Raw genomic sequence first — 12570 nt, forward strand, 5'->3', positions numbered from 1 at the left:
CTACCTGCTTGGCAGAAAAAGCACTCCACAGCCCCTGCAATGCTGGCTCTCAAGCTCACCGGTTTAAGGTTACATTTTGACTTCTCTTCACTTGGAGTACGACTGAAAAGACCGCTTGTTCTGGCAAGAACGCTGGAAGAGATTCAGTGTAATACGGGTGAGCGGAGCAGCTATCAGCATCTCAGCAGGAGCCGTTCGGGGACGTGCTTCAGTCTCATACTTAATATCCAACATTGCTTCAGTCTTGCCTGAAATTTCTCTCCCCTTCCCACCCCCACAGGAGTTACTTTACTTTTCGATGAATGAGTACTGAGTTCAGGAAACCAAAGAAAGTCAAACATATCACAGAGGGGTATTAAGCAAGCCTCTTGGAGCATTTCTCCACAAACCATAACCCTTACTTACAAAAAAGCACCCTCAAAAGACAAAACCCTGCCTCCAGATGCATAAGGCTCTCCCCCCTGCCCTTCAGCCACAGACTCCCTAGAAGGAGACGTGATGGTTTGGGGAGATGTGATGGTTTGGGGATACTGATTACAACCGTCTCTCTTAGAGACAGGGTTGATGGACTATGAGTCGATTCCTACTGACTCAGTAAACCCTTTAGAGTTCATAAGCTCACAGTTCAAGAAGCCAAGGCAAGGAAAGATAATACTTTTATTTACAGCATCTTTTATCTTTTTCTTTACCACCTGCCTGCCTTGAGTTGAACGTGTAAGGAGCTTCCAATAGCAACTGACAACTCGATACCAAGATGAGCCTGCAGTCTCAAGTAGGGTTATCACCTAGCATTTCCCCTCCAGCACACAAGGGAACTAGCAATACTTTGTATTCAACAGATATTTTTCCCGTCTTTCCTCTCAGAGGGAGGCCCAGTTAAGTGCTGAACTGTGGCAATTCCTCTCATGAAGGATTTTTAACCCTGCTTTTAGAAGTTAGTATATAGAATGATGGTCAAGCAGAATCTTTCTCCCTCACTTCCTAAGTTTTCACTTCACACATTAAGGACAGAAATTTCAAAAGGATCCAAAAGTAACTGAGTTGCTTATTGTGGCTACAAAATTCAGCAAATCATATATATTTTAATTCCTCTATTAAATTTACATATATATATTCACACCAATATTTTTATGCGTATATACACACAGAAACACAGAAACTGTAGTCCCCATTCAATTTCTGCACAGGTAATTACAGTTCGACATTCAAAATAAGACAGGATCAAATTCCAAATGCACAACATTCATATAAAAATAAATCCAGTGCACTACACAGAACTCAGGATGGTGCTATGCAGATTAACCCAACCAGCCTGTTTGCCTGATAGCACTACAGATACACCAAACATTTGCTTCTCTTCTGCTGCTGTTTGATACAAGAAAAGTTCCTTCATTCAAGTTCCTTCTCTAGCCTAAATTTCAGGATTACTTTTCAACAACCTCCCAACAACTGAAGAAGAACACAACACCCCTTAGCTTTCATTTAAGGCTGCCTCCCGCCCGCCCCACCGCTTCCCTGCAGGTCTGTCAGTGAGGACTTTAACTAAAAGTTCTGTAAACAGTTATGGAGGAAACTGAATAAAATATCGGCAGTTAAAGTACATCCCACAAAACCAAGCTACAGCAGTGTTTTCATACTAGTGTTCTAGCTTGATTTTAGCGCTCGTCTGTTTAACAGTGACAAACTCTTCCCACAGGGAAGTGGCAGTTCACAGGTAAGAATATGGCAGTCTTTTGAAACGTCTTTTCTACCTTGTATTTTTCGATATAAATTTAAGTCAGAGAACATAAACAAAAACCATTTTTTGAAGGAAAGAACAAAAATCCCATTTTCATTTCACTGTGACCTGCCACATGCACCGGTGCCCCCGAGGAGGAGGTGGTGGTGACAGAGGAAGGTTCCGGAGCGTCCCCTCAGGTCTCGCTGCAGGGCAGTCAAAGTCCTGCGTGTAGGTGGTCACAGCCTCTCGTCTGGAGTTACCAAATCCTGCCTACCTTTGGTTAGCTTTCCTAGGGACAGCCTCCAGATTTTCTCTTTTACCTGAACACTAGCAGGTACCACGAGCAGACGCTCAGGCTTGCGAAACGCCCACCATTACAGTACCCCCCGCCTGTGCCTCGCAGACTCTCTTTCTGGTACCGCATGTGTGAAGCTGGGTACCCCGCAGAGCACGTACTCACCCCTCCTTCCCCTCCAGGCCAGCGGCAGCCGGAGGCTCAGCCCGTCTTCCAGCAAACTCCTGCAGTAACGCAGCTCCTGAGTGACCGGCACACGTCCTCCGAAGGCGGGAAGCAGCCAGAGGTGCGAGCCCAACACCCTTCACGGGCTATCCGGGCACCAAACTGCTGATTGTCCGCTGCCAGTGCCCACCCGAACCCCAGCTCTGGGCACTCTGGGCCACCCTCTCCCCACTGCTCAGCCAGGTGTGCCCGCCTCTCCCCTGGCCTCGTTGGGCTGCTAGCCCACAGCTGTGAGGAGAGCTGTGTGAGCCCCCTGCGATGTGAGGAGAGCTGCGTGAGCCCCCTGCGATGTGAGGAGAGTTGTGTGAGCCCCCTATGCTCTGAGGAGAGCTGTGTGAGCCCCCTGCAATGTGAGGAGAGCTGTGTGAGCCCTCCATGCTGTGAGGAGAGCTGTGTGAGCCCCCTGTGCTGTGAGGAGAGCTGTGTGAGCCCTCCATGCTGTGAGGAGAGCTGTGTGAGCCCCCTGCAATGTGAGGAGAGCTGTGTGAGCCCTCCATACTGTGAGGAGAGCTGCATGAGCTCCCTGCGATATGAGGAGAGCTGCGTGAGCCCTCCATGCTGTGAGGAGAGCTGTGTGAGCCCCCTGTGCTGTGAGGAGAGCTGTGTGAGCCCTCCATGCTATGGGGAGAGCTGTGTGAGCCCCCCGTGCTGTGGGCAGAGCTGTGTGAGCCCCCTGCGATATCAGGGGAGCTGTGTGAGCCCCCCGTGCTGTGGGCAGAGCTGTGTGAGCACCCTGTGCTATCAGGGGAGCTGTGTGAGACCCCCGTGCTTGTGATGTTAGGGGAGCTGTGTGAGCCCCCCGTGCTGTGGGCAGAGCTGTGTGAGCCCCCTGCGATGTGAGGAGAGTTGTGTGAGCCCCCTGCAATGTGAGGAGAGTTGTGTGAGCCCTCCATGCTATGGGCAGAGCTGTGTGAGCCCCCCGTGCTGTGGGCAGAGCTGTGTGAGCCCCTTGTGATGTTAGGGGAGCTGTGTGAGCCCCCCGTGCTGTGGGCAGAGCTGTGTGAGCCCCCTGTGATATCAGGGGAGCTGTGTGAGCCCCTTGTGATGTTAGGGGAGCTGTGTGAGCCCCCCGTGCTGTGGGCAGAGCTGTGTGAGCCCCTCGTGCTGCCCCCTGCCCGGCCGCCCCTCAGCAGCCAGGGCAGCTGCTCACAGCCACGCTTGCAAAGACGCGTCTGCGGCTGGAGGTACAGCTGTGCATCTATGGACGTATCTGCTGGGTTTTCCATGCATTCCAGAAAACCAGCCTGGAAATGTAGCATAAATGCTTCCCAAGGCTTCATCTTCCCTCACAGCTCTTCAGGTGCTGATGAAAAGAGTAAAAGAGGCCTAAAAAGTAAAGCCTATTTTACTGCTTACTGCTGTGTGTGTTCTCCAACCAGTTAATGCTTGGCTGAACCATGGCTTAGCTCTACCAGTTACAGAAAAACCACAGGTCAACCTCCCCCTGGCAACGGGGGAGTTGCTGCCAGATTTGGTGGCAAGCGGATTCAAACACTGCGATGGCCCCCGTTGTGGAGAGCTGTGCCTCGCTGCCTGACATGTTTTTCTTCAAACCATCCCATGGGTGAAAGAAGCACGATCAGCCTCATTTTATCAGATGGGGAAATAAGTCAAGGGTGGGGGAAATAAGTATTATAATGTAAAGGCTGCAGAAAAATTCTGTGGTGTGCAATAGGCTAGACTGAGCATAAAACTCTCCCTCTAGAGAATAACTTAATGCCCTTTACAGAAATCATGTCTGGTGGATAACTAATTGAAAGTGTTGCTCAAACGACCATACAGGTCCAGGTCCAGGTCCAGTTGTTTGGGGTTTTTTTCCTCTGCTACTCTATTGTTCTGAATCTCTGCCCTGACAGCTGAAAAGCCCTCCCTTCTCATTTCCCGACTAAACATGCTCGGTCACGTCGGAACAGCTGTAAAAGGGGCTGACAGTGGTGTGCCGCTGGAACAAGCCAAACCAAGTATCAGGATGTACAGAAGCAAATGTCACACAAGGCCAAGCAGGTACTTTTAAAAATCCCATGCTGGCACAAAGCCTGCGTCTCACTGATGTCCAGGGGCTGTTTTGCCACGTTCTCAATGGCACCAAAATGTCACAGGTAGGTTTTTATAGGTACAAATCAAGTGAAAGTACTCTTTAGTAAGACAAACCCTTCTAAAACAAAGAAGACGTCAAATGACTGTGAGGTCACACACTCAATTATGGTCTTTTGTGCCAGCGTGCACTGGTAATTCTCGCTCAGGGATTTGTGATGAATGCACCAGGAACACAGTTGTGCTTGAAACTGCCAATGCCCATACGCTGGTTGTATCACAGCGAACACACGGTCTAGCAGAGCTTTTGTATGAACACCTTGCTGCACTTAAAAATGTTGCTGTAGAAGCATTCTGCTTTCTGATTTTGAAAAATGTAAATTTTATTACAGCTTTTAAGACTTCATATATGATTTTATAGGGCACTATATAAGCTGGCCTAGCATTCTGAAAACCAGCAATCCTTAACCCAGAGCCACAGTCAGGAGCTTTACAAATGTCTTTTCATTTCTTCATAAATTATCCTCTTCCAAGATTAGGAAAACACAAGTAAGTCACTGAATCCACTTTGCTGATTTGCCACATTTTTCTGAACAACAAACAAGAACATTTCTCTCCTCTGGGGGGGTCAAATTTCATCAGCAATGTTGATTGCCTTTATCCATGAATTAGAAACCTAGTTTGGTAGGTTAAAAAGTACATCCTCATTCACGCCCGTATCCTTAAGAGATGTTCAGGTTACAATATTCCCAGTCAATATTGTGTGGCTGTTTTTTTGGCTCATGCAGGCACACAATTCAAACCAGCTCGTAATTACTAAGCAAGACATATGAAGAGCAGACAGACGGTGTTTGCACGCGCGTAACGTGGGTACGTAGCTAAGCAGCTTACCCCCGAGTCACATCGATGGTGAGGAGCACTAACCAGCACAGAGCTCAAATTGTTCATATTCCAGTTCACACTGCACATTGCTCCCACAGATACTTCTAGAATGACCGGTTATTTTAATGAAATAAGTATTTCCTCAGAAAAAAAATTATTAATGTTTCACATTCTTGGTTCTAGTGCTTCATTTACCAGTGTCACACATGCATGGGTTACACAAACACAGATGGGGCCAGAAAAGCTTACTTCTTTTTGTATTGTCAAGACAGTTTGATTTGTTTTATCTCCAAGGAACTTGGGAGTCTGTAAGAAGGAAAAGTGCTGGAAAATAAGAATATAACCTTATGTACAGAAGGGAAAAAAAGCAAACAATAACATTGGCCTTCAGTCAGAGTTGCTCCATTTTGAGTTTCCACTGGTTGAATGCTGCAACACAATTTTAGTTGTCACATTACTGCAGGATTTTCTGATTTGGCGTAGGTGTAATGCATCCATCATGAACGTTGGGCCTACTGAAAGAAAACACCACAGGACCACCCTCCAGGGTGTCCAGGAAAATTCTGGAAAATCCATGGACCTTGCTGGAATCCACAGTACCTCCTTACAGTTTGAGGTACTTCAGGTGGAAGGTGTTCACATAGCGATGGCTGAAGATAAGCAGATCCAGATAAGCTGCTATGTTTGGGTTGAACATGGCTGGATCTCTGGTAGCTACTTCTTCGGTGGTTTGGGGTTTTTCTTCAGTTCAGGCTTTTACTACTACAATAATGGGGTTGCAGGTGTGGATATATGGTTTGTTTGTTTGTTTGTTTTTTAACTGGACACAGGAATTGTCACTTTCCTTTCTGAATTGTCAGCTACTCACCACTGTTGGACAGCTTCCTAACTCATTTCAGAGGTCAGTGTATTGATACTACTACATACAAATGAGTAAGTCACCCTAAGACTCTGCAAAAGCACAGACAGTAATTTAAACAAAGTAGTACGAGAGTGTATCACTGCAACCGTTTCCACAATGTGCCAGTGGCCAACCGCTACAAAAAACATGTAACTTAGTTTGTGATGACCTGCTGTTGAAGGAGGACAATCCCAAAGGGATCAGGATTAAATGACAGAGCCCTTAGCTTCACCACAAGAAATAAAAATTATCTCAGTCATTCAGGAAGGCAGAACTAGTAGTTTTAACTACTAGCACAAGAATCCTATTACCAGATCAAGGCCGCCTGAACTCACCTTTTGCAAACACGTAGAGACAAATTCCCCCGGAGAATTGACAAGTACGTACCGGAGCAGAGACCGATGAAGAGACACCCCAGTGGAAGCGCTGAAGGAGGTGGTGGGCAACACGGCCAAGGCACTGTGGCTTCAGGCAGCTCACAGCCCCATCTGCTCTGTACGGCTTAAAGGCCCGCAGGGGTTAATACGGTTAACTTCTAGCTCCTCCGCAGAGACAAAACTACGGAAGTGAATGTCTGCTTGTGGATATTTTAAACAAAAAAGAAAACATATGGCCCTCTGAAACTATGCTTGCTGTTTCTCCTGCTGATATGACCCAGAGAACAGATAGCCTAGGCCTAGAACTAAATGCAAAAGCTTTATTCCCAGGAGCAATTAGAGAACAATTTAGGCAACACGTTTCAATTTTAAGTTCTCAGATTAGCAAAGTGGAAACACAAAAAAGTTGCAAATGTTCACATAGACTAATACAAAAATTTAAAGGCACAAAATATCTTAGCTGTATAAAACAGCAGTTTCTTACCCATGTGAGGAATATTTCTGTGAACTGTGAAAGACAACGTAGAATTAATAATTCGAAAAGCTTTTTCTCTCCCAGACATTATTTTGTGATTCTACATATGGACTAGTAATGAGCAAAAATTAAAACAAAAGAATGGGCTTAATGCAGAAGGCTGAAAAGAAATATCAGTGACTTCGTTTACAAAATCAGAAATTTCATTAAAAGATGTAATCATGTGGATTAAAACCACAGGTGTCATAAATAAATAGTGGAGGGCAGCCACAATGCCCATCTTTAAATGCAAGTCTTGAACCATGCCGGTAAATACTTCACAGCCCAAATTCATGAGTTAGTCTGGGCCCAGGCGCAGAGCCGGTGGGGGCAGACACAACCCCACCGCCTGCCGAAACCCAGCAGGAGTGCCCGGGGCTCGCAGGGGGCTGGAGCTGGGCCCTCCCCAGGGGTGGCAAGGCCAGGAGGGGTCTTCAGAAGTCACCTAGTCCAGCCTCTGCCAGAGGATGAACTGTGCCTTAAACACTGCCAATGTCTAAAGTCTTCTTTGTTTAACCGTTACTTTAAAACTTGCGTAAATGATTTTATAACGTTCTCAGGAAATGTATTGCAGGGCTTTGCAAAATTACCGTCAGGATTATTTTCTCCTAATGCCTAATCTAAAGGTAGGCAATAATTTCTTGTCCTATGAACAGGGGATTTGGAGAACAAGGTTCTGGGTTTGGTTTTTGTTTTTTTTTTACTGTCTTCTCTGCAATAGCTTTTTACAAATGTGAATACTCCTTTAGTCGTTGCTCCTGCAGACTAAACAAACCAAATTCTTTCAATTTTTACACACAAAACGATGTCGTCTAGCGCTCTCATCTTTCTTGTCTCTCTCCACTGGACTCTTTCCAATTAGCCCCCAACCTCCGTCAAGTATGGTGCCTTAAACTGGATATAGTATTCCAACTCAGACCTCGTTAGACCTTATCAGGCCTAATTAGAGTAAAAGGTTATTCCATGTGAATTTAATGGGGAATACTTAGTTATTCAGTCTTGTATAAAATTTGCTTTTTCACAAAAACATGACATTATTGACCCATGATTAGCTTGCCACTCACTGGAATCTGCACGTCCTTTTCCACAGAATTACCACAACTAGCCAGGCCTCCTCCATCCTCTGTCACTTCAATTCAATACTTTCTATTTGTCCTTAATGAAGTGAATCCTACTTATGTCACCTAATTTCAGCAATTAATTTCAGTGACTTCTTGTTCTAATCTATTCCTCTGATACACTTTCAGCCTTTATCGGCAATAATTGCTTGTAAATGAAATATCTATTGCATAATCCAATATATTTTATAAAGTATCAATGTTATTAGCATAAAATTGATCTAAGTAAAGGCCTCGTTACTACACCCTCCTAGGTGACAGTGAATCACTAACAACCACCCTAAGTACAAATCACTCTTGCAGATCCATTTAAACTATGCTTCCTGCACTGGCTATGAAAATGTCAAAAGCAGTCTCTACCAAAAGCCCCTTACCAAAACCAAGATGCGTCACCTTTGCAGCTTCTCTGTTCACAAGTCAGTTATGCTGTCACAGAAGGAATTATGCGATAGCATTTGTCTCCTATGGCGTTTCCCCTTTTCTCTGAAATTGTGTGTGGAAAAAAGAGAACTCTGGAATTGAAAATGAGATGTAGGAACTATTTTCCATCAGAACAAACATTAAAATCAACTAAAATGCATATTTCAATTTGTGAAGATCTTTAGGATAACGAAAACCATGAAGATAACAGCAAGAACTCTGAACTTTCAGATTTTGTTCAGAGATACCTCACAGTAATGCTTGCATGTCTGAAAATGTATTTTTAAAGAAAATGTTTGAAAAAATGGACAGCCCTACTTTATGAAAAGAAATCTCTGTACTTTATGAGGAGTCATGGAGTCAGGCTAAATTCAAATGGAACTCTACACATTTGTCTTCTTCCAGTCTGCTGCATCTATTGCGTTCTGTTGTCCGTAATTAAAGCTCACTCTTACTATGAGATGCTTCACATCTGCCCAATTTTTAGATCTTTGTTGCAGTGACTGTAGTTCCTACTTGCTAATTTCACTGTTCCCCACCTATCCAAAACTAAAGCCCCAATCTCTAATTCAATATATGGGTGCCGTATGAGTCCTCCTTGTCTTAGCTGTAAACTGCTCCATGTTACCTTACACATCAAATAGGTCACGGAACGTGCAGTTGTCCTTATACAATTGTATTTCCTTTTACAGAAATGCTAACTTCTTCCAGATACACTCCCTGCATCTAGATTCAGATCCTGAATTCAAAGCCAATGAAAACTGGCCTTTATTCTTCTTCAGATTTTGGTGAATCCTGAATCAGTCTGTTGGTGAACAAATTCTTTCCCTGCCTGTTACATTTTATTGAAAACATTGCTGTCCTAACCACTCAGATAGAAGTAGTAGGTCTTTGACTAGTCTATTTTTATGTATAGGTTATGTTATATAGACAATAGAAAAGGTTAGTGACAGTCACACGCTGGACTAGATTGTCTGAAGACACACTGATGCCACCATGCTAGGCAACGGTTCAAAGAGAAAGAGCCAGGATTCACAAACTTGAGGGAGGTCCTGTAACAAATCCATTAAACATCACAGCTGTAATAGATTAATCTAAACCACAATTTCATTGGTCTGATTTTTAATATTGTACTTGATATATTTAATTTATGAGGTTTTCACATTTCCATGTAAAACCAACAGTTGGTTTAAAGTAAAAAGATCTTTGTGGAGGCAACAGCTTTTGCTTTAACTTCAACAAGGTTCTAATTTTATAAGAGTAGACAAATGTGTAAACATAAACATTCATGATTTTCTTCTGTATACATCTGTGTAAATTAGTTGATACAAATATAATTTACTATAGAAACATTTGTTTGTTTGTTTTTGCTACACACAGTTCTATGCTGGCATCACATACTACTCAACTAATCTTTCGAAGAGTGAGATTTAGGCATTTTGCATTCTAATCCCCAGTATGTCCATTGCCAGCAGTGGACTTCATGTTCAGAGAATCAGACTCACAGTGTCAGCAATTTAAAATTAAACTTCGGTACAAGATTATAAATAATCAAAAATGAGTGCATCATTTTCATATCATAATCACCAGATACTTAGAGGCCATGATCCAATCCAACCAAAATCAATGACAGTTTTCGCACTGACTCAGCTGGAATTCACCCGCAGTTCCCAGTCACTATCGATTCTTATTTTAGTTTTGCAATTTTATCACTGCGTGAAGAGTTAAAAAGTGCGTAGTATCACAGCTTCAGTGTGAGAAGTAAAGCCTCCAAGTCTTTCTGGGCCTCTTTATCCTGAAAGAAACAGACAATCATGCATCAACTTAGATAGGATAAATCCCTTCATTTGCCTAATACGTCCCTATCCACATTTCTTTACTAACAACAGACATAACACACAACTGCAACTGCCACAGAATGTAAAGACTGCATAGTAAGGTAATTTATCAGTGAACGCAAAAATAAAGTTTGAAGTGAAAACAAGAGCCAGATGGCAGCCCTCCCTTTACAGCTCTGTTAAAGCACTTAAAATGTTAGCCACAAATAGCCTTCTCAGCAGACCAGTAAGCCTTTCAGCTTAAGCCATAACTTTTATTGGTATACTTTGCATGAAGTACTGCCTTGCCTTATACTTTACATAATCTTGCAACCTGTGTGCAGTTTTTCTAAAGATATTTCCGTGATGTTTGCTAATGATTTGTTACGCAATTAACAAGAAAACATTGGGAACTGTAATTAATGACATAAGTTAGGTTGTGGTTTCAGTGCACAGAGCCATACCTACCTGTAATAACCACCACGGACTGACTACCCCCTCGGTATCTTCCATACTGCTGTTGGTGGGCTCTGCCTACGCTACTGGGCTCAGAGCAGAGCGGAGCCAAAGGAGGAGCAAGAGGCAAGTCATGGGCTATGTCAGAGCCAACACTGTACTATACCTCCTAGGACAGAAGGGAAAGGTTCCTTTTAGGCCAACGGGTAAGTGCACAGTTTGCACGGGGTTTTAAACCAAACCCAGCCCACAGACTCTTTCCCAGGTAACCAGTGACAAATGTTTTGGCTATTCCATGTATAATCTGTTTGGAAAGGGGTACAGGCATATGAACGCGTCATCACCACAGTACAAAACCACCATTATTCTACTTATTTTTGAAACGTCTCCTGAATATAATCCACTTGCTTTACTTGCCACTGCAAAACTTCTAGCTTGCAAAACGCACCTTGGTTTAAGACCACATTTCTAAAAAGTCGCCGCCTCATACCAGCAGGCTGGTAAGGGTCCAAACGCCCAATACATGCACCCACGGGCACTTAGCAGTGCAAGTGAAAAGCACTTGCACATCACAAATTTTGTGCGAGTATTTCTAATGACAGAGACCAGTATTTCTTTCCCAGATAATGCCACAGGCAATTCTGAAAGAAAATACTGTAGACAGACAGTGAAGTAATCACTGAATTTCAGCATCACTTCATTATTCAATCAACCAAAGAGCTGGAACAAAATACAGGACATTTTAAAAAGCATTTTATGGGTGAAGAAATTCCTGCTTCTCTTTATTTTGGTTAGTTGTCTATAATGTCATGGAGGAATAGAGAAGAATATTGAGATGATAGAAACCATATGCCAGACATGTCACACTACATTATATTATTGGTCTGGATTAAGGCATTAATACATCAGCTGGACACTTCTCTTGGAGTCGCTGCCTTGCTCCCACTGGCAACAGCAGGCTAAACTATCTGCCTAATCATTTATCAGAGGCCTTAAAAGGCACACACTGCAAAGCCAGTAAGCTCTTGCCAAAATAACTCTTAACAGAAGGAAATGTCACACTGAATTGAGCACCCCGTAAACTCCCTGTCACTACAGGCTGCCTGGAGCACCAGCCCATGGCTTTCAATAAAAACTGGAAAACTCAAAATTTGTATTAATATGTTGATTAATTCAGGGAAAATACACTCTTTTCTGTACTGACTGTGGTCAACTTGTGAAAATTATTCTAAACTCCATTAAACAAAAAAGTAAAAAGCCAGATACTGTCCCATGCTATTAAGAAAATGAAAAAAATTTCCTTGTATCTGGTCCTACTCTTTTCACACTTTTCTAAGCCGAAAATAATAAAGCTGCAGGTTTTCTCATATCTGAATGGTGTTCAGCATTTCATGGGTTGATGGGATTCTTTACTCACTTTGCAGGACACAGCATTTAAAAAATGTTATCTCCAAACAACTTTGTATAATTGTCTCTCTCCTGAGAAGCAAAGGATTGTATTGGGCAATGAACTTTAACAAGTTGCAAAGGTCCCAAAAATATTGGGCAATCTTTCCTGAATCTTCCTCTGAGTTAAGAAAAAGAATGAAAGAAACCCATGATTGTTCTAAGAACTAGCTGGAGAAGAAACCGCAAACCTGCAAAGCGTCCTACCTCTGGGTTGCCAGCTCTAAAAAAGACTACGTCAGTAAGAGCAGCAATTATTATTGTGGCAAACTACTTAACAGGCTGCGTTAATTGAGCCAGCGGCTTCCACTCAATAATAAGAACCCAGACAGTGAAAGCATTCTAAAAAAAATTCAGTAATGGCA

At 43.3% G+C, this 12570-nt stretch overlaps 1 protein-coding gene across 1 annotated transcript; it reads left to right on the top strand.

Annotated features, from left to right (window-relative positions):
- Positions 1-2142: 2142 nt before the first annotated feature.
- On the top strand, positions 2143-3777 carry LOC104163370 (keratin-associated protein 10-4-like). Its single transcript, XM_009702360.1, has 3 exons — positions 2143-2301; positions 2569-2800; positions 3620-3777. Exons 1-3 carry the CDS (start codon positions 2143-2145, stop codon positions 3775-3777), a joined length of 549 nt encoding a protein of 182 aa, XP_009700662.1.
- Positions 3778-12570: the final 8793 nt, after the last annotated feature.

The sequence above is a fragment of the Cariama cristata genome, unplaced genomic scaffold, assembly GCF_000690535.1.
Source record: "Cariama cristata isolate BGI_N322 unplaced genomic scaffold, ASM69053v1 scaffold5046, whole genome shotgun sequence".
Classification (NCBI taxonomy): Eukaryota; Metazoa; Chordata; class Aves; order Cariamiformes; family Cariamidae; genus Cariama; species Cariama cristata.

Bases quoted from the DNA above. Each gene is read 5' to 3' on its own strand.
- LOC104163370 (XM_009702360.1), top strand. From the start codon at position 2,143: ATGTGTGAAGCTGGGTACCCCGCAGAGCACGTACTCACCCCTCCTTCC. The intron at 2,302-2,568 runs GTGCGAGCCCAA...TGCTCTGAGGAG, and splicing joins AAGGCGGGAAGCAGCCAGAG to AGCTGTGTGAGCCCCCTGCA. The intron at 2,801-3,619 runs GTGAGGAGAGCT...TTCTCCAACCAG, and splicing joins CTGCGTGAGCCCTCCATGCT to TTAATGCTTGGCTGAACCAT.